The sequence below is a fragment of the Pan troglodytes genome, chromosome 2 (assembly GCF_028858775.2).
Source record: "Pan troglodytes isolate AG18354 chromosome 2, NHGRI_mPanTro3-v2.0_pri, whole genome shotgun sequence".
Lineage (NCBI taxonomy): Eukaryota > Metazoa > Chordata > Mammalia > Primates > Hominidae > Pan > Pan troglodytes.
The window spans coordinates 190,017,051-190,042,876 of record NC_086015.1 but is presented as its reverse complement, the minus strand read 5'-3'; the positions used below and the strand labels follow the sequence as shown (position 1 = coordinate 190,042,876).

The window sequence follows — 25,826 nt, the reverse complement described above, 5'->3', positions numbered from 1 at the left end:
AGTGTATATAGATGTAATATATATGACAACTACAACATAAAAGAAAATGGATAGAGGAACTAATATGATTATAAGCCTTCTACGGTTTACTGCAAGTGGCAAAATATTAACTCTATGCATACTGTCAAAAGTTAAGTCCATTGTAATCCCTCAAGCAACCACTAAAAAATACCACAAAGAGATATAGGCAAAAACCCAATAAATAAATTAAGATAAAATATTATGAAATATTTAAACAATCCAAAAGAATTCTGGAAAGAGAATAAAACAGAAATGGTGAATAGCAAACAAATAAAACAGTCATCCATCTTAAATTCAACAATTTTATTAAATATAAATTGTCTAAACACCAATTAAAAGACAGATATTTTTAGACTGGATAAAAATTATACCCAACTACATGCAGTCTGTAAGAAACACATTTTAAATACAATAATATAGATATATTTAAAGTAACATGATGGAAAAAGATATACCATGAAAACACTAATCAAAAGAAAGTTGACCAGGCGTGATGGCTCATGCCTGTAATCCCAGCACTTTGGGAGGCCGAGGCGGGTGGATCACAAAGTCAGGAGTTTGAAACCAACCTGACGAATATGGTGGAACCCCGTCTCTACGAAAAATATAAAAATTAGCCGGGCGCAGTGGCATGCGCCTGTAGTTCCAGCTACTTGGGAGGCTGAGGCAGGAGAATTGCTCATGGTAGAGGTAGCAGTGAGCCAAGATCACACCACTGAACTCCAGCCTGGGCCACAGAACAAGACTCTGTCAAAAAAAAGAAAGAGAGAGAGAGAGAAAGAAAGAAAGAGAGAGAGAGAGAAAGAAAGAGAGAGAGAGAGAAAGAAAGAAAGAGAGAGAGAGAGACAGAGAGAAAGAAAGAAAGAAAGAAAAAGAAAGAAAGAAAGAAAGAAAGAGAAAGTAAAGAGAGGAAGGAAGGAAAGAGAGAGAGAGAAAGAAAGGAAGAAAGAAAGAAAGGAAGGAAGAAAGAAAAGGAAGTTGAGTGCCTATGTTATTTTTAGACAAAGTAGACTTCAGAACACAGAAAATTATCACAGATAAAGAAGGACATTACATAATGATAAGAGAGTAAATGCACCAAGAAGACATAATGCTAAATGTATATATATCTAATAATAGAGCGCTAAAATATATGAAGCAAAAGCTGACAGAACTAAAGAGAACTGGACAAATCCACAATTGTACTTCAAAGCATCACAGGACCATTAATCCTGAAATCTTGACCTCAGTTTCTCTCAGGCTTCTTTTGGCCTCAGTTGACTCTCTCTGTGCCTCTGGTTCCACAAAGGAATAACCCTGCCCCAGAGAGTTTAGGATAACTGTGAAAGCGTGTTCTGTGAGGAGCCCACCCCAATCAGATGTGAGACTGTGAGCATGGCCAGACTTTAGCTACTTGTTGAAATTTTAGAGAAAATCAATAGGAATTTTCCAGCTATGTCTCTCTGGGAAACTCAAGAAAGCTCAAACGCAGCATTAAGAGTTTGTTGTGGACAGGTATTATTTTGCATCTATCATCCACTCTCCTATTTCTGATAACAGTGTCCCAATTTTGCTTTAGGGAAAATACCTCTACATACCCCTAACTTAAGCTGCAATTAAGTCAATATGAATATTTCATCCTCCTGACTCAGTGATTGGTCAGAAACAGGCACACAACTCAGCCAGAGCAATGAGATGCAAGGTTACACTTGCTGGGGCATCTGGGAAAGAGAGCTTCCTCTCTCCTCTTTGGGCATCACCAGAAAACATGATGTCCATTTAGCCAGATGGTGTGGCATGGGGATACGAGAGCTGGGCAGGCCACAGTCTTTTTGATATCAGGAGGGAAACCCTAGAACTATACTGTGTAGCACCTGAGGGTAAAGCCTACGCTGCGGAAGGCTTGAAAAGAAGGACATACAGAAAAGGGTCTTGATTGTTTTGAGCTTTGGTTCAAACCTTATCTAAAGACAGAACAACTCAGGTAATTTCTATTATGCAAAGGAATAAATGTTTCCATTTTTCCTTTATTTTTCTTGCTTACAGTAGTTTGCATAATATTTTGGGTTTTCTGTTGTGAATGACATTCACAACACAGAGTTCTGACTAACACAAGGCTTACTCTCACCTCTTCATCCCTCTCTAAACCTCATATCTATCTTTCTCAAAAAATAACAACAAAAGTGGAGGCGCGCAGATCACAAGGTCAGGAGTTCGAGACCAGCCTGGCCAATATGGTGAAACCCTGTCTTTACTAAAAATACAAAAATTAGCCTGGCATGGTGGTGGGCACCTGTGGTCCCAGCTACTCGGGAGGCTGAGGCAGAAGAATCGCTTGAACCTGGGAGGCAAAGGTTGCAGTAAGCCAAGATCATGCCACTGCACTCTAGCCTGGCAACAGAGGGAAACTCCATCTTAAAAACAACAACAACAACAACAAAAAAAAGACAAAGCTTTATATGTGGAAAAAATAATACCTTAATGATTAGCAATACACATATAAGAGAGAATTATTCAGAATTTAAAACTGTAAGCAAAAAAATAGTTTTTTAAATTTATATATTGATAGAGAATGCTATTTACTCTGTTTTTGCTAAAATCTTTGAAAAACATCACTGGAGTTATTGTCTCCTGAGAGAATGTTTACCACCATCAACTACCTCAACCTGTAATTCTTAAAGAACAATAATAAATTCAGGAGGCCCAGTCTTCCCTGACCCTGTTGGTACTCAAGGAGACAATGGCTTCAGAATTCCTCCATGGGTTTTGCATTTCGGGCTCAAGCTGCCTTCTTGATGAAAAATTCTTGACGTGTTCTGAAAATCACAGTCATCCCTAACTTCAGTGGAAAAGATTCATATTGTCCAGCTGAACAAGGATTGATAGTTAAAACCAGAGATTTCCTAAAATGAAAATGTTTCTGCGGATAAAACTGATTACATGCAGAGACTGGAATGGAGTTAATTCTGGGTAGATATGGGATTCAAGAGATTGGTCTTCATGAGGCATTTATCAAGGATCTGCAAGGGATTCAGAGGTGATGGAAGCACAGTCCTTCCTGGGCAGTTGCCTCTAGCCTGGTGGGAGGTGTTCATCACACCCAGGACTCTCATCCATGGCAAAATAAAAAGTGAGATATCGACTGGGCATGGTGGCTCACGCCTGTAATCCCAGCACTTTGGGAGGTCGAGGCGGGTGGATCACCTAGGCCAGGAGTTCGAGACCAGCCTGGCCAACATGACGAAACCCCATTTCTACTAAAAATACAAAAATTAGCCATGTGTGGTGGAATGCACCTGAAGTCTCAGCTACTCAGGAGGCTGAGGCACAATAATTGCTTGGACCCAGGAGAAGGAGGCTGCAGTGAGCCGAAGTCGTGTCACTGTACTCCAGCCTGGGTGACAGAGTGAGACTCCATCTCAAAAAAAAAAAAAGTGGATATCACATCAGAGAAGCTCCTGGCCAGGTGGCCTTGAGGAACAGGGAAGAGTTCAGCACTTAGAGATGGGGTTGGCTTTCCCAGTTGGAGGGAAGAGCATGAGAAGGGACATAGGTAAGAGGAAGTAGAGTAGTGCAGGGGCCATTGAGTAGTAGTCCTTCCAAGACAGGACTTCATCATAGAACCACTTTCTCTGAGGAAGCTCTGCTTGGGGGAGGTTTTAATTCATGAGGAAGGCAAATTCAATGGCTCTCAGGTGAGGTGGGCAACAGACACCTACCAACACTCCAAAGAGAACATGTACTTCTATAAAAGGGCACAGTCTAGTGAACAAAGTCCGCAGCTCTGGGTTTGATTTCTAGCACTGTCACTTAATACTTGTGTGACCTTAGACATTCACTTAACTCTCTCAGCCTCAGGATACAATCTGTAAAAACAGGAGAATGCTTGTTCCCTGTGCCTTATAGGATTGATATGAGCATCAGGAGAGGCAGTGGGCACAAAATAGCACTGTCAACTACTTCTTTCTAGTCAGTTATCTGGTCATGTTTGTGAAGCTCCCCAGGACTGGGAACATAGCATATGATTTTTTTAAAGTTACTTGATGAATGAATGAATAAATGAATGAGTAAATGAATGAATAATATCTAAAGGCCTCCAACTAAGTAATAATCAACTTCCTAACTGTACTGAAAGCCTTTAATTGCCTTTGGGGCTGTTTGGCCTGGAGGAGGCTCTGAGTTAGTGGTGATCAGTTGGTGTCATGGTAGAGAAGAAAGCCTGTGAAGGTGGAGTCATTGTCATTATCAGCATAGAGTCCATTACGCTCTCCTTCCCCGTACACCTGGAGCCAGACTTGGTCGCCCACCTCCAGATGCAGGAGCACAGAGCCGGAGGCCTGGTCCACATTATTTTCCTGGTACTGATCATAGGTGAAGAGCATAGCCTTGTCCTTCTTGAAGAGGCTGACCTTCACATCCTTCATATAGACTGTGATGTGGTAGGCAAAGTAGTACAGCCCAGGAATGTTGCAGTGGAATTTACCAGTGGAGCCATCATAGTGGTTTTGCTGATTGTAGAAGATCTTGGTAAAGCGAATGGGCATGTTGGGGACAGTAATGTAAGTCTCCAATCCCACACTGAATGCTGAGCGGTATACATAGGCACCTTCTCCAGGTTCTCCTTTCCTGCCTTGGATTCCCGGAAAGCCTCGGGGACCTTCAGCCCCGGGTACTCCGGTTTCACCGATGTCTCCCTTAGGACCAATAAGACCTAAGGAATGAGAAGACCTCAGTGACTACAAAGAACAGAACTCCTGCCTAGGTTGGTTACAGCCTAAATTACCATCCCTGTGGCTCCCACTCACAACCTTCTTGACTTATAGATCAAGAAACCAATAAGAGCTCCCAAAAGGAGAGAGGTGTTACCTCCTCCTTCTGTATCTCCCACAGACACGGAGGTTCCAATAATTTCAACTCCATCTTTATCTCCTATAGGTCTCTATCATAGACCCTCCACCCTGCCAGCCCTTTATGTGCTGGCACCATCAACCCTGGTTTTGCAATTCTACCCCCTCCATCTAAGATGTCTCTCCTCCTCTATTCTGCCTACCCATCATTCAAGGCCTAGCTGAAGCTCTGCCTCCTCCTTGAAGCCTTCATTCTTCATCAGGTCCACGGTGAGTATATTTTCTCTATGCTCCATACTTTGAATACTTGTTCACATTCAGTTTGACATTTTTAGAGTAGACTTTCTTGTAGTAACCACCAACAGAGCCTTGCACATTAGACATCTTACCTAGATCAAAAGTTCCCCAAAGGCAGGACTGAGCCCTTCAGGGGGTGTGCAGTAAATGTGGTTGAATGCCACTGGATGAAATGGAAGTTAAGCAGACAGAAAGAGGAATCAGAATATGAATGTACTGGGAATAGGGATGAGGGTGAAGATGGGAAAGGGGATGGAAAAGAAGCTGCAGATGCAGCAAAGCCAAAGTCTTGGTTACAGAGGCACCATCTACTCTCATCCTTGGAAGGCCAACCCCAAATCACTTCAGGTTGCTTATGGTTAACATAAAAAAGCTTTGCTTTCTCCCTGTGTCTAGGCCTTAGTTAATCATGAATGCCTTCATATAGTTTATATCAGTGTAGGAGGTCTGTGATGAAAGAGGCCAGAAACATTCTTACCTGGATCTCCTTTCTCACCCTTCTCACCAGGGGTGCCATCTCTGCCATCACGGCCTGGGGCCCCATTATGGCCCGGATGCCCTGGGATGCCCGCCATCCAACCTGTGCAGGCCCCCTTGGGCAGGGGAAGCAGGACTCCGGGCCCTTGAGTCGTGGTTTCCTGGTCATGACCGGGCAGAGCTAATAGCAGTAGAACAGCTCCCAGCAACAGCATCCTGAGCCCTGGAATCCACATGTGCACTGTCAGCCATGGAGAGACAGACCCCACACACACACCCAGTTGGGACCTACAAAGGACTCCATCCATCTCAGCAGAGTCTACTTCTAGGAGCTGCTTTCTCAGTATTCAACTCTTCCAGGAAGACTTTTCTGAATATTGCAGCCCACCTTGATCTCTTTCTGCCCTGAAATTTGTAATACTTAGCATTATTCCCTGTGTGTAGTCTCCTTTCCTCACCAAGATTATGAATTCAGTGATTGCACAGATGACACTCCTCTAATTTTCCCATATCTGAGCACAGGACCAAGCACAGGGAAAGCTCCAAGAGTCGACGTGCCAAGAATCCATCCTTGGGTTTCCCAAGTACGATGACACAGATTGCTCCATTCAATGCTAACCAGCTTCTCTCCTCTGGCTCCTTTCTTCTTCTTCTTTCCCCCCTTTTCTCTCATTTTCTGTGTCTATTCCTCCTTCTTACTCTCTCATTCTCTTTCTTCCTCTACCCCTCTCCTGGGGCACATGTTTGACTATTTGGTATATTACATTTGCACACATGCACACACACACACACACACACAGAGAAAAAGAGAGAGAGAGGGAGGGAGAGACTCACCTTGTGTTAAGCAGACAACGAGAGACACATCATCCCATGAACATATCCCCTGGCCCTTTGTTTGCCTGGACCATCTTTAGCTGCCCCTCCTCCCCTGTCTAATCTCTATTCAGCTTTCAGCACCCAGTTTGGATGTCATCTCTTTCAAGAAGTCCTCCTTGTTCTCCATCTCACTCCTTGGCTGGTTCTTTCCCCTCTGTGTTTCTCCAGTGCCCTGGTAATATGGTTTGGGTCTGTGTCCCCACCCAAATAGCACGTCGACATGTGTTGGAGAAGGGGCCTGGTGGGAGGTGACTGAATCATGGAGGTAGACTTACCCCTTGCTGTTCTCATGATAGTAGGTGAATTCTCACAAGATCTGGTTGAAAGTGTGTAGCACTTCCCCTATATTCTCTCTCTCTCTCTTTCTCTCTCTCTCTCCTGCTGCTGTGTGATGTGCTTGCTTCCCCTTCGCTCTTTCTTCCACCATGATTGTAAGTTTTCTGAGGCCTCCCCAGCCATGCTTCCTGTACAGCCTGTGGAACTGTGAGTCAATTAAACCTCTTTTCTTTATAAATTACCCAGTCTCAAGTAGTTTTTTACAGCAGTGTGAGAATGGATTTATACACCTGGCTTAGCTCTATTATTGCACTCTGCTGTAATTTCTGTTTTGCTCACCCATTTCTCCATTAAACGCAAGTACCAGGGGACAAAGACTAACACACTAATAGCAGAGTAGGGACTAAATAAGTACTTTTATAATGAGGAAAAGAAATCATGAGAGAGCCAGAGAAAGGAAGGGAAGGAGGAAGGAAAAGAAGAAAGGAAGATAAAAAGGAAGAGTGGAAGAGGGAAGGAAGGAGGGAGGGGGAATGTATTTGAAATATGTATTCTGGAGCCCCAGCAAAGAGCTCAAGTGGCACAGGTAGTCAAAAGCCTCCCTGTCTCAAAATCATTCTTTGATATTCCCCTCCCAGAAAAGGGCCCAATACAGGTATAGGGACTTTTATCCCCTCTCAGATTCTGCCTCTGATCTTAGGGGGATCTTAGTCCCCCACGTCAGATTGCTGAGGTCTTAGTCTCCCACTCTCACCAAGGAGTTGGGAGAAAGCATCTCACAGAGAGAAATAGGTCCTAGGATCCTGGATTAGAGGCATCACTAAGACCCTCTGTGGGTTAATGTGGTTAATCCCAAGAATCTGATTCTAAACAAAGTGTAGTCCATGTACTATATTTTACCTTAAAAATTCACTATTTTTCATCAGTTTGCTTGTCTCTTCTAGATTATATGAAGTCTCCAGAATTAGGTTTGTCTTCAGGACAACTGAAGGTTTGTTGAAGACAAACCCACTCCTCTGTGAGGGATGGAAGAAAGACCGTGATTGGCAATCTCACCCCAAAAACATGGGCCTGGTATCTGGAATCCCACTCCTATGCCCCATTACCTGGGGTTCTATACTACCCTCTTCACGTGACACAACCAACTCATCTTTCGTCTTTATCATATATATGAGATAAACTTTGTATATACATATAAACTATATGTATATATTACATATATAGTTCATTAAAAATAATAGTTATATAGTTCTTTGGACATGACAGAAAAGAAAACAATACTCAACTCCAAGAATGTCTCTGTTTATTTTTAAACATAGTGGAATCATACTTTATGTAAAACTTTATTCCTCTACTTTGTCTTTGGCATTTTCTGGTTTTTATAATGACAATTTTTAACGTCTCAGAGTGAGTGCTAGTCTAGTAAGTGGATATAATCAATATATATTTGACCATTTATATTTCATCAAACTTTTAGCATATTTTCATTTTAAAATATTATTTTATATTCTGTAAGAAACTATACTTTGATTTTTAAATAATATTTTAAATATCCTTAGGCATGTAGCTTTCCCCAAGATTATTATTCTGTTATGACAGATTCCCAGAAGTAAATTACTGGACCAAAAGGTATGCACATTTTTAAGTCTCCTGATACATATCCCCACATGGCAGCATATGTTATACTGCCAACCAGTAGTACATTAGTGTGTGTATAAAAGGGCATACCTTAACTACCCTCATCAGCTTTGGGTATTATAAAAAACATTTGTGTGTTGTCAGTTTAGTGAGCAAAAGAAATAATGGTACCTCACTGCTCTAGTTTGCTTTTTTTTTTTTTTTTTCTTTGAGAGAGAGGATTTCACTCTGTCACCCAGGCTGTAGTGCAGTGGCACAATCTCGGCTCACTACAGCCTCCACCTCCCAGGCTCAAGCATTTCTCATGCCTTAGCCTCCCAAGTAGCTGAGATTACAGGCATGCACCACCACACGCAGCTAATTTTTGCATTTTTTAGTAGAGACGGGGTTTCACCATGTTGGCCAGGCTAGTCTCAAACTCCTGACCTCAGGTGATCCGCCCGCCTTGGGCTCCCAAAGTCCTGGGATTAAAAGCATGAGCCACCACGCCCAGTCCTTGCCTCTAAGTGTTAAACAGTTCTTATTCATGCTAAGATTTAGTAAGTATTCAATTTTCTTCTGTTTTTTTTCTATTGTTTGATATAGTTAAAATTTCACTTTTTAATGTAGCTCTGATTTTTTGTTTTGATGTAAGCTATGACCTAAGGTACTCAAATGATTTCTCCCCACTTGAAGACTAGCTGTTACAACACCTTTAATTGCATTAATTTTTTCTCTCACTATAGATCTGATGCATCATTTATCAAATATCAGGTTCTAATATGATCTTATAAGTAAAGTAACCATTGAGAATGAAATGGCAGACAGAGAGAAGAGAGACAGAAACAGCAACAGAAACAGGTGCAATTAGACTCAGGTGCTGCCCCTTTAGGTGTCATGAGTCTTTATTTAAGACCCACTACCATCATTTATATGTACATTTGTCGCCCTCTACTGAATTTGAAGAATTCAGGAGCGTGTTCTCAATAGCTGCTGGAAATAAAATGAGAAACAGCTTAGGTTTGACTAGTCTCAAGATAAGAAAAAAGCGGTGAGCTACATGAGAAGCCAAGGGGAGACCAGCAAAGCCCCTTTTGCATTTTAGGAGAATTCTTGTTCTGAGACTTTACAGATTTCTTGCATCTTTAAACTTCCTCACTGCTTGTCACCTCCGCCCTTTCTTATTATGGCTTTGACAATAAAACTCCTGAGAAGAACTTTGAGCTCCATGCATGTTTTTCTCCAGAAATGGGAAGAATCTGTGAGGCTCCATCCTTTTCTGCTGGGAAACAGGAGGAGAGAATCCAGAATATGTGAAGGCCCCAGAGATAAAGGGTGACGGGGGGCTTACCCCAAACCTTGGAGAGAGGGCAAACTCAGGGGTCTCTGGAGTTTTCTGGCTCCTCCCCCTTTGTTAAAAATAAAGATCTCTTTCTCCTACCCTAAGGGAACACTGTTTGTCCCCAAACTTCAGTATTATGGACAGATTTCTCCACTAATAGGTGCGATCAGCCTGGGTTCCATGACAGTGGCACGGGGTAGAGGTGCCGAAAATACAAGAGTGGGATGAGCACAGGAGCCTCAGAAGTTTCCAAGACCCAGAACGGACTCTGATTGTAAAAGAAAGTTGCATTCCAACTTAATTCTGGGTGGGAAACCAGCAATTAATAACAATTGAAGGTCAGTGCAAACGTGCCTAATTTTCAAAAAAAATTTTCAAAATTATTTGTGTTCTTTTTTATTTTACTTATTTATTTATCTGGAGATGAAGTCTTGCTCTGTCGCTAGCATCTTGCGCTCTCCAAGTCTCAGGAGACACATTAGAGTCAAAAGCAGGGCTTTGGGAAGATTAGGTAAAATAAGTTTTGAAAATGCCACATGAAAATGATACTCCAAGGAACCCTCACCCATGTCAGCGTTCTCATGTTCCTCATCTCACATAATCCCGTTTAGCCGATTAGGAAGCTGAGTCTGAGAAGCTCCGTGTCATGCTTTCGGAGGCACCGTGATGCGATGGAAAGCTCACCGATTTGAAAGTCAGAACAGAGTCTCTCAGGGATCGTTTCCTTAATCTCTCAGTTTCCTCATCTCTAAAGTGGGGGTCATATATATAAAACGACAAACATATAAAAATACCTATTTTTTTAGATATTGCCATTGTTACACTTTGCTTGTTACCCTTCCTTCCTTCCTTCCTTCCTTCTTTCCTTCCTTCCTTCCTTCTTTTCTCTCTCTCTCTTTTTTTTTTGTTTCTGAAGTGGAGTCTTGCTTTGTGGCCCAGGCTGGAGGGCAGTGGCACCATCTTGGCTCACTGCAACCTCCGCCTCCTGGGTTCAACTGATGCTCCTGCCTCACCCTCCCAAGTAGCTGGGATCACAGGCATCCACAACCACACCTGGCTAATTTTTTGTATTTTTAGTAGAGATGGGATTTCACTATGTTGGCCGGGCTGGTCTCAAACTCCTGACCTCAAGTGATCCGCCCGCCTCGGCCTCCCAAAGTGCTGGGATTACAGGCATGAGCCACTGTGCCCGGCCTGTTACACTGTATTTCTATCAGAAAAAAATTATTACTAAGTAATAGTGAGTACTATGATCTAAAACTCAATTATGCCTAAAAAGAAAACTTTTACATGGATCAACAAGCTAAATCTCAAGTGTCACAATTCTTTGCCTTTGTAAAATGCTATTTGTTGTGTCCCTGTGGGCTTAGCATGGCACTAAAAGTTCCTAAGTCTCAACTCTGGTTATGTGTCATTTAGTGACTCAGGAATCTGCTTAATTGTTTTTGGTCACAAAGCTTTTGGCAATGAAGGAGTGATGAAGCTAAGCGCACCCTTGAAGTGTCATAAAAAAAATTGAGGTAGTATATCAGCTGTACAGTTAGAGCAATAAAAAGTCCAGGCAGACCTTCTGATTCACCATAATCAATTTAAGATTTCTTAATATTTCTTTCCTGGCAGCATACAAAAAGGCAAAATTAATAAATAACATAGTTGTTGTATAACAAATTTTGTTACTTTTTATAAAACAAAGGGATCTATTTTATCTGTATTAAAACTAAAAATTTTGTGGACTTTAAAAAATTTTTTTAAATGCTATTTATAAAACCCTTTTCTCACCTAGTGTCTCATTCGATTCTCACAATCATTTTGAGAGACAGGATAGGGTAGAATAGGGAGCACGGGCTCTATGGTCTTGGTGCTTAGGCACAAATCATTTGTTCTGACCTGTAATGCATTTCAGTGTTCTGTTTGTTGGAAGATCAAATGGTGTAGTCCATGTAAAATGCTTAGAATGGTGTCTGGCACATGTCAGTGCTCAGTAAACGTTAGTGATGAGTGTATGCATTTTAGAGATGAGGAAAGGGGACTTCAGAAAGGTTAAGTGGCTTTCCAAGATCCCAGAGCTACACAGAGAGGAGCCGGAAATTAAACTCTGATCTTCAGAACCCAATAACAGACTCTTAGACATAGTCCAGGAGGAGAAAAGTATCGTGGTCACACATCCTGCCTTTCAATATGCCACCCCATGGGGTGAGGGATACAAGAAAAAAGTAGCATAAAAAGACTTCCACTGTAATCCCAGCACTGGCTTTCCTGGCAAACCTCACACAGGCATGGATTCATTTGCTTTTAAAATTATACCAGGGGATGACCGTGATGTTCTCAGGATCCTAAAGGGCCATACTGTGATCATTTATCTTCATGTTAAAGTGTACGAGAAATTTCACTTTGACCTACTGGAATTTCAGTTGCAACAGCAGAATCCTGTGAAATGTAAGGACAGGGTCCCCTCTGGGACTGGCAGGAGGCAGAGCTGTGTGGGGGAAAGAGATCACCAAACCTGGTGCCAACTCTTCCAGCAGAAAAGGGCATTAAAGCACACAAAATTGGCCAGGCACGGTAGCTCACACCTGTCATCTCAGCACTTTGGGAGGCTGAGATGGGTGGGTCACATGAAGTCAGGAGTTCAAGACCAGCCTGGCCAATATGGCAAAACCCCGTCTCTACTGAAAATACAAAAAAATTAGCTGGGGATGGTGGCACCTGCCTGTAATCCCAGGTACTCAGGAGGCTGAGACATAAGAATTGCTTGAGCCTGGGAGGCGGAATTTGCATTGAGCTGCCCTCCAACCTGGGCAACAGAGCAAGACTCTGTCTCAAAAAAAAAAAAAAAAAAAAAGTATACAAAATCCTCAAATGTCAGAGCCAAAAGGAGCCCCAGAAATCACCTCACCCCTGCCTTGCTTTTACAAATGGGAAGGCTGAGGGGAAGGAGTAGGAATGTACTTATTAGAACCTTATAGAAGCCAGTTCCCATGCTAGATTTTACACGTTATTTATCTTCATCTTTACAATAACTCCATGAAGGACGGAAATGAGCCCAACTTCAGAGATAAGGAAACTGACAGATTAAGGAAATGATCCCTCAGAGACTCTGTTCTGACTTCCTAACCAGTGAGCCTTCCATCACATCACGGTGCCTCCGAAAAAGCACTACACGGAGCTTCTCAGACTCAGCTTCCTAGTCCGCGAAATGTGATCACGTGAGATGAGGAACATGAGAACACTGACACTGGCGCGAGTTCTTTGGAGTGTAATTTTCATAAGGCATTTTCAAAATTTATTTTACTTAATCTTCCCATAGCCCTGCTTTTGACTCTAACGTGTAGGAGAACCTGAGACTTGGAGAGGGAAAGATGCTAGCTAATTCAACCACTGGATTGAATTATATCAAACTCCCATTTTTAAAAGTCAAAATGGGCCGGGCGCAGTGGCTCATGCCTGTAATCCCAGCACTTTGGGAGGCTGAGGTGGGTGGATTACCTGATGTCAGGAGTTTCAGACCAGCCTGGACAACATGGTGAAATCCCGTCTCTACCAAAAATACAAAAATTAGTCAGGCGTGGTAGCGGGTGCTTGTAATTCCAGCTACTTGGGAGGCTGAGGCAGGAGAATCACTTGAATCCATGAGGCAGAGGTTGCAGTGAGCTGAGATCGCGCCACTGCACTCCAGCCTAGGTGACAAGTGTGAAACTCTGTCTCAAAAAAAATAAAAATAAAAATAAATAAAAGTCAAAATGTAGAATATTGGCAGTTTCACATGGTGCAACCCAATAATAAATGGCATAACCAGGAATCAACTCAGCTTTGCCTAGCTCCCAGGAGCTTTGCCTGAAAGCCTTCACTCAGCCCTGGGAGAGCTGTCAATATCTCCATGCCCAACACACACACATACCCGCACCCATACACACACCTCCACCTATGCACGTGCACACCCACACACCACATCCACACCTCCACATACATATGCACCACCCCCCCACACACATACACACCCATCCAAATGAGTGTGTGTGCGCGCACACACACACACACACACATACTCTCAAGGAACTAATAAAACAGAGCATCCCACGCACCACCACATTTTTAGGATAAGTCTCTCTCCACATGATTGAATTTCTGATTGAAATTCCTGATTGAAAATATCTCTCCAAAAGACATCACCTCTTGACTTTAGCCGTATGTCTGGGACCTCCATTGGCTTGACAAGGAGTAGGTGGAAAGTTTGTCCCTACAGCCACCTTAAAAAGAGCAAGGATATAATCCCAGCCTTTTGGGAGGCTGAGGTGGGAGGACTGCTGAGCCCAGGAGTTTGAGGCCCCCCAGCCAACATAGTGAGACCTCATCTCTACAAAAAATTTTTAAAAATTAGCCAGACATGGTTGCACACACCTGTAGTCCCAGCTACTCAGGAGGCTAAGATGGGAGGGTCACTTGAGCCTGGGAAATCGAGGCTGCAGTGAGCTGTGATTGCACCACTGCACTCCAGCCTGGGTGACAGAGTGAGACCCTGTCCCAAAAAAAGACAAGGAGCCACTCTTGTGTCTATTTTTTTTTTTTTTTTTTTTGAGATGGAGTTTTGCTCTTTTTGCCCAGGCTGGAGTGCAATGCTGTGATCTCAGCTTAAGACTCCTCGGCCAGGCACAGTGGCTCACACCTGTAATACCAGCACTTTGGGAGGCCGAGGCAGGTGGAACAGGAGGTCAAGAGATCGAGACCATCCCGGCCAATATGGTGAACCCCATCTCTACTAAAAATATAAAAATTAGCTGGGCGTGGTGGCGCATGCCTGTAGTCTCAGCTACTTGGGAGACTGAGGCAGGAGAATCGCTTGAACCTGGGAGGCGGAGGTTGCAGTGAGCTGAGATCGTGCCAAAAAAAGACTCCTCAAGACTTAAGGAAGAGTGTCAGCAGGGACTGCTGAGGAAGCTGCCGGGCTCCCTGTGTACCACTGGCCTTCATGAACAAAGCTGACACCATCATGCTCCTTCGGACATATTCTGCTAGCATAAAGGGACCCCCATCTCCCCAACCGAATTAGGCAGAGCTGGCCTTCCTTCTAGCGGAGTCCCTAGGAGTGAGTTGGTGCCACCCCTTGTGAGGCTTGATCCAAAAACCAGAACCTCTCCAGACCAGGGATCCATGTCCTCTAACACAAGAGGGGCAGACCTAACCTCTAAAATCCCTCCCACTCTAACCTTCAGCATCCACAGCTCAAAACAACCAGGATGCCTCAGAAACAGCACTCACTGGGGCGAGCAGGATTAGGCTTCAGAAAAACCAGGATATACAGTTTCTTCTGTCAGAAAAAGTTTTTTTTTTAATTACAATTTTTCCTAAGTTCCCACTATATGCCAGGCTCTTCTCATTTTATCTCATTAGAGCCTCTTTTTTTTCTTTTTTTTTTTTTTTGACACAAAGTCTCGCTCTGTCACCCAGGCTGGAACGCAGTGGCAACAATCTCGGCTCACTGCAACCTCCGCCTCCCAGGTTCAGACAATTCTCCTGCCTCAGCCTCCCGAGAAGCTGGGATTACAGGCACCTGCCATCATGCCCGACTAATTTTTGTATTTTTGATAGAGGCGGGGTTTCACCATGTTGGTCAGGCTAGTCTGGAACTCCTGACCTCAGGTGATCCGCCCGCCTCGGTCTCCCAAAATGCTGGGATTACAGGTGTGAGCCACCATGGCTGGCCTCATTAGAACCTCTTGATTACCTTGTAAGATATCCCTATACCTACATATATCCCCACATCCATGGACAACAACCATGTCACACTCATTGTATCTTGTGAACCCAACCCACTGTCTAGCCCATAGAATTTGCTCAGTAAATATTTGCTGAATAGAATAAAGTGGCAGAGCTGGATTCCTAATTCCAGTCTGAAGTCAGTGCTCAGGTTGACTTTTCTGAAGCTGCCTTCATATATGCTTCTTCCTTCGCCCTACCTGGTCAAGCTAAGAGGCAATGTATTCCCTTATCCCCCTTAATCGAATTGGACTTCATCTGTGGACAGACCCTTCCACCTTACTGACCCTAACTTTTTCTCAATAGGTATCCTGCTACAGAGCGAACTGGGCAAAATTCAGAATAGTTCCATGCATCTTAGAAGGAATGTCTGAAATAACCCTTTCTCTCTTGGGGCTGTGGGAGAACTGAGGAAGAAGCCCAGTGCATATCTGCCTCCACCAGTGCTGCTCTGACCAGAGTATCCACCTGTATCCACTCCCACACTACTACGGATGGGAGAGCCTGGGTGATCCCAGCCAGAGGCTATGCATGCACCCCCCACCCAGCCGGGAACTTCACAGAATTGCTCTTACCCTCTGGTATGGAATCAGAACCACAGACTGCAGTCAGAATTGAAGTGAGGAGGAGATGGCCCAGGCTCAACAGCCTGGTAGTCATGGGGGCAGGCAGTCCCCACCTCACAATTGTCATTTCCCATTGGCCAACTCAGTGAGGGCCAGAGGCTGGTGGGCAGGCACATGTCCCTGGCAGTTGCCCACAGCCTGCACCCTAGGGAACCTGGTGCAACCCAGCTTGGGCTTGGGAAGCCAAGTGGAGCTTCAGTCAAAGCACTTGTGTTTCCAGGCCTTGACCCTTATTTTGCCTCCTACAACAGCAACAGAAGATGGGGCAAAAGTCAAAACCACAGCAGGAAAACAAGATTTTTTTCCTGCATCTGACGGAGAAACTTCCTAATGTAAACGAATTAATTGCTCAGTGGTCCAGGAGGTCTCCCCCTCCCATAGATTTGCCCTAATAAGTCAGGGATGCCAATTATCACCTCACAGTCTTGCTCACTGTGCATGATTAAGTGTGAGACTGTGTAAGTTCAGACAGTGAGTGCTTCAGAAGGAAGCACTGTCAGAGGGGTCTGCAATCAGGTAAGAAATAGAGCACATCCTCCACTCTCTGACCTGGACCCTGGATTTAGGAAAGACCTTGCACATGAATTCTGAGAACTGGGGTGTGGGGAGGTTCCTGGAGTGGTGTGGGGCTTGGCAAGTTATAAAGGCCCTGAATTCTTAAAGCTTGTGGCCTCGAATCGTAATTTGAATCTAATATAATAGAAAACTTACATAAAATGTGATATTGGAATACCATCTTTCAAGATTTTTTGGTTCCAAAATTTCGGATAACATTTTGACAGCTACCTTGGTGTGTGTGTGTGTGTGTGTGTGTGTGTGTTTGTGAGAGAGAGAGAGAGAGCCTGTTTTTCCAGTTCCTTAAGCATATATATGCCTATTCTGTCTCTTGTGGAACCCAGCTCTGGCCTAGAAGCAGCCTGGAGAACTGGAAGCTGCCACCCACTTAGGTGTTCCTAGAAAGTTTAGGCTTGAAGTGGCAACATTCAACACCTTGGACTTTCTTGGCACACTCATGTTTTGTTTTTGAAGGGCAGGATCTGAGCCGGTTCTTGCAAGCCACACATTCTGATGAATTAAATTACGACCCCAGCAAGGGCTTAGGATGCCAGCAGCAACGTCAACAAGACATCCAAAACAGAATTTTCTCAGACAGAGGCAGGGCAAGTGTCTGCCTGCCCCCCAGATATCATCTCCACAGTCCACACAGAGCCTAAAAATCTACCAGTAAAGTCAAGTCCACCATTAAAGTAAAGATCTGATCTAAAGCCTCAGCTTCCTGCTAATGTCCAAATATTTCAAGAGAAGTCACATTAGGCCGTTGAGATGAGAGACATGAGAGACTTTCCAAGGTCCCCCAGCTTAAATAAGTGGCCCATGAAAATGAGGTTCCATATAGTTTAGCAGGCTGATTGAACCAAGAAGACAACAAAAAGAAATAGAAGCAACTCTCAATTATATCACTGTTTGATTTTTGTTATGGTGTTTTCCTATTTATTTTTGGTTTATGTTACTGTCTGTTGCTATTTATTAGAACATAAACTTCAGGTCAGGTGCAGTGACTCAGGCCTGTAATCCCAGCACTTTGGAAGGCCAAGACAGGCATATCATCTGAGATCAGGAGTTTGAGACCAGTCTGGCCAACATGGTGAAACCCCGTCTCTACTAAAAATGCAGAAATAGCCGGGCGTGGTGGCACATGTCTGTAGTCCCAGCTACTTGGGAGGCTGAGACAAGAGAATCACTTGAACCCAGGAGGTGGAGGTTGCAGTGAGCCGAGAGCACCATTGCGCTCCAGCCTGGGTGACAAGAGTGAAACTCTGTCTCAAAACAAAAAAGTAAACTTCAGGAGAGCAGAGATTTTGCCTATTCAAAGTTGTATCCTTTAGTTCCTAGAATAGAACCTGGCACAAAGTAGGCAATAATAAATGTTGAATTAATGAATAAATGAATGATCATATTCAACTTTCCTTTGGAGATAACTATTATTGTCTTTCATTTTACAAATAATGAATCTAGAGTTCAATGAGGGTAAATAATTTGTTCAAGGCACAAGTCTAGGATTTGAACCAGATCTGTCTAACTAAAAATCCATATGCTTTCTAATTCCTCATGCCCTTCACCCCTCTTGATGGAGTGTGAGGCCTCAAGGTTGATGTATGTGCTTCAGGGTAGTTTCAGGGCTGGCATAAAAAGTATTTTCTTTGGCCGGGCACAGTAGCTCATGCCTGTAATCTCAGCATTTTGGGAGGCTGAGGCGGGCGGATCACTTGAGGTCAGGAGTCTGAGACCAGCCTGACCAAGATGGTGAAACCCCGTCTCCACTAAAAATACAAAAAAGTTAGCCGGGCGTGGTGGCAGGCACCTGTAATCCCAGCTACTCGGGGGGCTGAGGGAGGAGAATCGTTTGAACCCAGGAGGCGGAGTTTGCAGTGAGCCGAGATCGCACCATTGCACTCCAGCCTGGGCAACAGAGCGAGAATCCATTTCAAAAAAAAAAGTATTTTCTTCTAACTTTATAAGAATGCAGCTGGTTAGAGAAGGCTTTAGCTATTGCACAAGGTGGAATAACTTCAGCCCCACAGTCACACCAAGACTGTGCTGGGCCTGGCTGTCAGTCAGTGACATTGTGAAAGCCTAGCATTTTGCGAGGTCTCAGGGCAATCTGCCACCCACCACAAAGGCCGTCATGTGGAAAGAGGCAGTTCTGTGGCATACTGGTTTAAAGACTGTAATTGAAAAACATTCAATCAGAAATGCCTTGAGGCTAGTCTTTTTCCCAGGACAGAACTATTACTACTTAGACTGAAATAACCAAATAAATGCAATCATTCCCTCCAGGGTACCGTAGCTACAGGTCAAGCCCCTGTTAGCATGTGAGTTGGGATACTGAAACAGGCCAAATCACTTAATTTATCTTAAGTATGGTTAAGCATGGCCATATACTTTTGCTTAATTGTGATTTTTAAAAATAATCTTAACTGAAGTAACCAAGCATAAGCACTGTATTTTGAAAAATAAAGATTGGAGCAAGATGGTAGAGTGAGCACGCCCTGCAGCAATGTATGCCATCCCCAAACGCCTAGAAATGGCAAGAAAGGAGAACATTTCTTTTTCTTTTTTTTTTTTTTTTTTTTTTTTTTGAGATGGAGTTTCACTCTTGTTTCCCAGGCTGGAGTACTATGGCATGATCTCAGCTCACCGCAACCTCTGCCTCTCAGGTTCAAGCGATTATCCTGCCTCAGCCTCCCGAGTAGCTGGGATTATGGGCATGTGCCACCACGCCCCGCTAATTTTTTATTTTTAGTAGAGACAGGGTTTCCCCATGTTGATCAGGCTGCTCTCGAACTCCCGACCTCAGGTGATCCACCCCCTCGGCCTCCCAAAGTGCTGGAATGACAGGCGTGAGCCACCGCGTCTGGCCAGGAGAACATTTCTTTATCTCTTCTGAAGGTATGGCTACGGCTGTACTTCTGAAGTATCTCAGATGATAATTTAAGTATCTGGTTTGCTACTGCATGATTTGGACTGTCACCTCCTGCCACCGACCAGAAGGCCATCATGATTCAAGCACAGTCAATGCAGGTAGGCAACCCTGAATTCATACTTTTTAAAGCCTGTGTCCTTGGACTACCCCCGATACTAAAAAATTGTACTAGTCAAGGTACAATAATTTTAGAAAGGCTGGAGAAGCAAAGGGAGATGATATTGCCTAAAGACCAGGAATCGGTGACTGCTCCTGGACTGTAGCCTATGAGCCTGCGCTTACTGCATGTCTTGCTAGCTGCTCCACCATTGCCACTGAACAGGAGCCACTGTCACCGCCACTGCCAAGGGCGCTCACTGAAACACAACAGCTCCTCCCTTCTTCCCCACTTCAGTCTTTTCACGGTTGTCTCCCATGTGCACAAGCTAACTGGTACCCATCTGGCAAAGGAATGTAGGATGTGTCGTTTCAGGCATCAAGCTCCAGGAATACAAAAGGGATTATGGAGAGGTGAATGGAGGGCTAAGTACTAACAGACATGATCTGGCATAGGTCACAATGTCAAAAAAGAAAAAGTGACACCCAAGGTAACAAAGCTAATAGAAAAAAGGGTGAAGCTTAAGAATAACTATAATTATTATATCAGAAAGATGTCATAGGAATGAGCATACATGAAAATAATTAACGTTTAGTCTGCCCACAGTAGGAGGTGAAAATAAATTTCTGTCTTTTTGTCACTAAGTTCATGGTGATTTGCTATGGCAATCTTAGGAAACCAATACAAGGATCTAGGGCCAGTGAAGAGTTCTTACATATGACAACAAAAGCACGATCCACTAAAGAAAAAAATGAAAAGTGAGATTTCAACAAAACTAAAACTTTTGCTCTGTGAAACATCCTGTTAAGAGGAGGAAAAGGCAATATATCAATTAGAGGAAAGTATTTGCAAACCATATTTGAGACAAGAGATTTGGATCTAGATTGTATAAAGAAATCTCAAAACTAAATGGTAAAAAAAATTCAATTAGAAAATGGACAAAGGACATGAACAATTATTTAACCAAGTAGGAAACACAAATGACAAACAAGCACATGCAAAGATGTTCAGCATTATTAACCATTACGGAAACGCAAATTAAAATCACCATGAGATATCACTACATGCCTACTAGAATGGCTAAAATTAAAAATAGGAATACTATAATGGTAGATACATGTAGATGCATACAGTTGTCAAAACCCACAGAATGTACAACACTAGGCCAGGCACAGTGGCTTATGCCTATAATTACAGCACTTTGGGAGGCTGAGGCAGGCAGATCAGCTGAGGTCAGGAGTTGGAGACCAGCCTGGCCAACATGGTGAAACCCCATCTCTACTAAAAATACAAAATTGGCCAGGTGTGGTGGCACGCACTTGTAATCCCAGCTACTTGGGAGGCTGAGGCAGGAGAATCACTTGAACCCAGGAGGCAAAGATTGTAGTGAGCCGAGATTGTGCCATTGCGCTTGGCCTGGGCAAAAAAGAGAGAAACTCCATCTCATTAAAAAAAAAGAGAGAGAGAGAGAGAATGTACAACACTAAGTTAATCCTAATACAAACTATGGACTTTGGATGATTAAAAAGAACAAAAAGATGTGGAGAATAGAGAACACAAACTTTTTTTGAATTAAAAATAGTGAGAATGGCTGGGCACAGTGGTGCACGCCTGTAACCCCAGCACTTTGGGAGGCAGAGGCAGGTGGATCGCTTGAGGCCAGGAGTTTGAGACCAGCCTGGGCAACATGGCAGAACTCCACCTCTACTAAGAATACAAAAAAAATTACCCATGGGTGGTAGCACTCACCTGTAGCCCCAGCTACTCAGGATGCTGAGATGTGAGGATCACTTAAGCCTGGGAGGCAGGGGTTGCAGTGAGCCGAGATAGTGCCACTACACTCCAGCCTGGGCAACTGAGCAAGACCCTGCCTCAAAAAAAAAAAAAAAAAAAAAAGTGAAAATACTAAATTTGGGAAAGAATGCGTAAAAATAGATTACTCATACTTTGCTGGTGGGAATGGAAAATAATGCGGCCACTCTGAAAAATAGTTTGGCAGTTTCTTTAAAGATTAAATAGCAGTAACACTTCTGGGCATTTATCCCAAAGAACTAAAAACTATGTCCATATAGCCAGGCTCGGTGGCACATGCCTGTAATCCCATCACTTTGGGAGGCCATGGCGGGCAAATCACCTGAGGCCAGGAGTTCGAGACCAGCCTGGCCAACATGGTGAAACTCTGTCTCTACTAAAAATATAAAAACTACCCGGGTGTGGTGGTGCATGCCTGTAATCCCAGCTACTTGGGAGGCTGAGGCAGGAGAATTGCTCGAACCTGGGAGGCGGAGGTTGCAGTGAGTCGAGATCACGCCACTGCACTCCAGCCTGGGCGACAGAGTGAAACTCCATCTCAAAAAAAAAAAACTATGTCCATACAAAAACCCGACATAAAAATCTGAACATCCCTGTACATATATGTCTTTGCTCATTTGTAAGTAAATATTTAGGATAAATTTCTAGAAGTGGAATTGCAGGGTAAAGAGATATGCACATCTTAAATTGTACTTATTGTAAACTGAATCTCAAGAATCCAGTATTGATTTATATTTCTCCCAATGTAGGATGAGAGTGCCCATTTCTCTATATCCTCACCAATACTCAATTCTGTCAAATTTAAATATCTGGTATTCTAATAGATTGTGTTAAAAGTGCCTTATTTTTATTTGTATTTCTTCTACTATATGTGATTAAATGCATCATATATTTATTGATTATTTGTATTTTTTCCTGGAATTGTGTGTTTCTTCCCTTGTCCACTTTTCTTATTGAATTATTCTTATTAATTTTGAAAATCTTTTTATTAACACATAATGTACATATTTTTGGGATACATGTAATAATTTGACACATTCATATAATGTGTAAAGATCTAAGGAGGTCGGGTACAGTGACTAATGTTTGTCATCCCAGCACTTTGGGAGGCCGAGGTGGGTGTATCACCTGAGATCAGGAGTTCAAGACCAGTCTGACCAACATGGTGAAACCCCATCTCTGCTAAAAATACAAAAATTAGCCAGGCATGGCTGTGGGCCCCTGTAATCCCAGCTACCTGGGAGGCTGAGACAGGAGAATCACTGGAACCCAGGAGGCGGAGGTTGCAGTGAGCCAAGATTGTGCCATTGCACTTCAGCCTGGGTGACAGAACGAGACTCTGTCTGGAAAAAAAAAAAGTAATTAGGGCATTCATCGCCTGCAATATTTATCTTTTTTAATGCTAGGAACATTTGAATTGTTCTCTTCTAGCTATTTTGACAGGTACAATAGTTTATCTTGAACTATAGTCACCCTACTGATCTATCAAACACTAGGTCTTATGCTTCTACCTAACTCTATATTTGTACCCATTTCAACCTCTCATTGAATTATTCTTATTAATTTTTAAAAGCTCATTGTATACCAAAGAAATTAATTCTTTGTTATATGTTTTGAAAATTTATCTATCCTTTCACTTTAAAAAATGTTTCATATAAAAATTTTGGCTTGCTATGCAGCCTAACTTATTAACAGTTTACTTTTTGTCTTCTGGATCTCATGTTTGGTCTGAAAAGACTCCTCCCATTTCAAGGGTTTTTTTTGTTTTTGTTTTTCTTCAACTTTTATTTTAGATTCGGGGGTGGTACATGTGCAGGTTTGTTACAAGGGTATATTGCATGATGCTGAAATTTGGATACGATTGAACCCATCACTCAAGTACTGAGCATAGTACCCAATAGGTAGTTTTTCAATCCCTGTCCCCCTCCCTTCTCTTGTAGGCTCCAGTGTCTATTGTTTCCATTTCATGTCCATGTGTACTCACTTCGCTCCCACTTACAAGTGAGAACATGTGGCATTTGCTTTTCTGTTTCTGCATTAGTTTACTTAGGATAATGTTCTCTAGCTGCATCCATGTTGCTGCAAAGGCCATGATTTCATTCTTTCTTCTGACTGTATAGTATTCCATGGTGTATATGTACCACATTTTCTTTATCCACTCCTCTGTTGATTAACACCTTGGTTGATTCCATGTATTTGCTATTGCGAATAATACTGCGATGAACATACAGGTGCATGTGTCTTTTTGATAGAACAATTTATTTTCCTTTGGATATATATCCAGTAATGGAATTGTTGGTTTGAATGATATATATATTTTTAGTTCTTTGAGAAATCTCCTGCTTTCCACAGTAGCTAGATGAATTTACATTCTCACCAACAGTGCGTAAGCAATCCCTTTTCTCTGCAGCACTGCCAACATCTGCTATTTTTAATAATAGCCATTTTGACTGGTGTGTGATGATACTTCATTGTGGTTTTGACTTGCTTTTCTCTGATGATTAGTGATGATAAGCACTTTTTCATACGAGTGTTTGCCACTTGGATGTCTTCTTTTGAGGACTGCCCAAAAAGTAAGCAAAGGCCATAAATGGGGTTATTTGTTTTTTGCTTGTTGATTTAAGTTCCTTATAGATTCTGAATATTAGACCTTTGTCAGATACATAGTTTGTGCATATTTTCTTCCATTCTGTAGGTTGTCTGCTTACTTTGTTGATAGTTTCTTTTGCTGTGCAGTCAAGGTTACTTTTTAAAATATGTTTTCTTTTTCAGCAGTAAAGCTCAAATAAATGTTTTCTTCTAGAGTGTCCATGATTTCTTTTTCTTTTAATTATTTTATTTGACCAAACTTTAATTATTTTCTTTGGCAAACAAAATAGAATTAATCAAAGGCTGTTTATTCAAAACTTACTGTTATAAGGGAGTCAGCTGCCATCATTTTCATTATAGTAGAGGTTGGAAGGGGTTTGAAAGAAGAGTAAGTTTTTTTGTCTTATTGTTTGTTTGTTTGTTTTGAGATGGAGTCTCACTCTTGCCCAGGCTGGAGTGCAGTGGCACGATCTCAGCTCACTGCAAGCTCCGCTTCCGAGGTTGAAGCGATTCTCCTGCCTCAGCCTCCTGAGCAGCTGGGACTACAGGCACCTGCCACTACTCCCAGCTAATTTTTGTATTTTTAGTAAAGATGGGGTTTTACCATGTTTGCCAGGCTGCTCTCGAACTCCTGACCTCAGGTGATCCACCCGCCTTAGCTTCCCAAAGTGCTGGGATTATAGGCGTGAGCCACTGCGTCAGCCTAGAAGAGTAAGTTTTACAGACTAAAAGGAGGAAGACTTACGCCAATCTTTGGTGAGTGTTCTTTCAGGGTGACATATTCTAGTTCCAATCGGGTAAAAGATACTTGGAAGGGAAGGAGTCTTTCTGGTTGGCTTTAAAGTGTATGTAGTAGTCTTTGATTGCTTCACAATCTATTGGTACACAAGGTGGGGGCTTTCCAGGCTGCATGACAACTGAAAGACAATCTGGTTCTCAGCTTTGGAGTCTTGCATAAGCAATTCCTTCTTCAAGAGGGAATTAAAGGGAAATCTAGCTATATATATATATATATTCAGTCTTAGTGGACTCAACACCCTCCTTTTTAATGCATATTTATCTTTTTGGTTCTATTTTTTAAATGACTTTTTCATATACCCATTTTTCAAATGCATTGGGATCTCTTTCAGGATTCTCTACTCTGTTCATTATATGTGTTAATCCCTCACCAAGAATATGTATGTTCTTGGCAAATGAAAGGAACATCATGCAAAGCTATCAGATAATTTGGGATAGCTTTACAAAGCTATCTGAACGTTTATCCATTAATAAAGCTTGATACTAGAGTAAATATATAATTAGGGGATTCTGTTTTGTAGGACTTTCCACTCTCATATTGACATAGAGCCTGGCACACAGGAGGACTCCATATATGTTGGCTGAACACAGTCAGTCAGTCCTCACTTAATGTCATCAATAGGTTCTTGGAAACTTGGACTTCAAGCAAAATTATGTAAGCAGGTCCTCAAATAACGTTACTTAGTTACAACATTGATGAGAAATTTCAAAATTGATTTCATTATACATGATTTCACTTAAAATTGCAGTTTCCAAGAACTTGCTGATAACATTAAGTGAGGACTTGCTGTACAGAAATACTAGTGTGGTAATGGGAACTCTGGACTAGGAGTTGGAAGACCTGGCTTCTAGCCCCTGCTCTGTTGCAGGCTGGTGGGACAACTGTGATACAAGTTAACAGACTTGTAGCTGTCAGAAATAATGTAGAAACGGC

At 42.6% G+C, this 25,826-nt stretch overlaps 1 protein-coding gene across 2 annotated transcripts; it reads right to left on the bottom strand.

Annotated features, from left to right (window-relative positions):
• Positions 1-309: 309 nt before the first annotated feature.
• On the bottom strand, positions 310-16,095 carry ADIPOQ (adiponectin, C1Q and collagen domain containing). Of its 2 annotated transcripts, XM_003310162.5 has the most exons (3): positions 16,062-16,095; positions 5,623-5,844; positions 310-4,711 (listed from the first exon to the last, which is right to left on the bottom strand). In XM_003310162.5, exons 2-3 carry the CDS (start codon positions 5,834-5,836, stop codon positions 4,191-4,193), a joined length of 735 nt encoding a protein of 244 aa, XP_003310210.1. In that variant the 5' UTR covers positions 5,837-5,844; positions 16,062-16,095; the 3' UTR covers positions 310-4,190. The 2 variants fall into 2 exon arrangements, with proteins under 2 accessions (XP_003310210.1, XP_063663484.1); XM_063807414.1 differs by lacking the exon at positions 16,062-16,095 and having other exon boundaries at positions 5,623-6,099.
• Between the last annotated feature and the right edge of the window lie 9,731 nt (positions 16,096-25,826).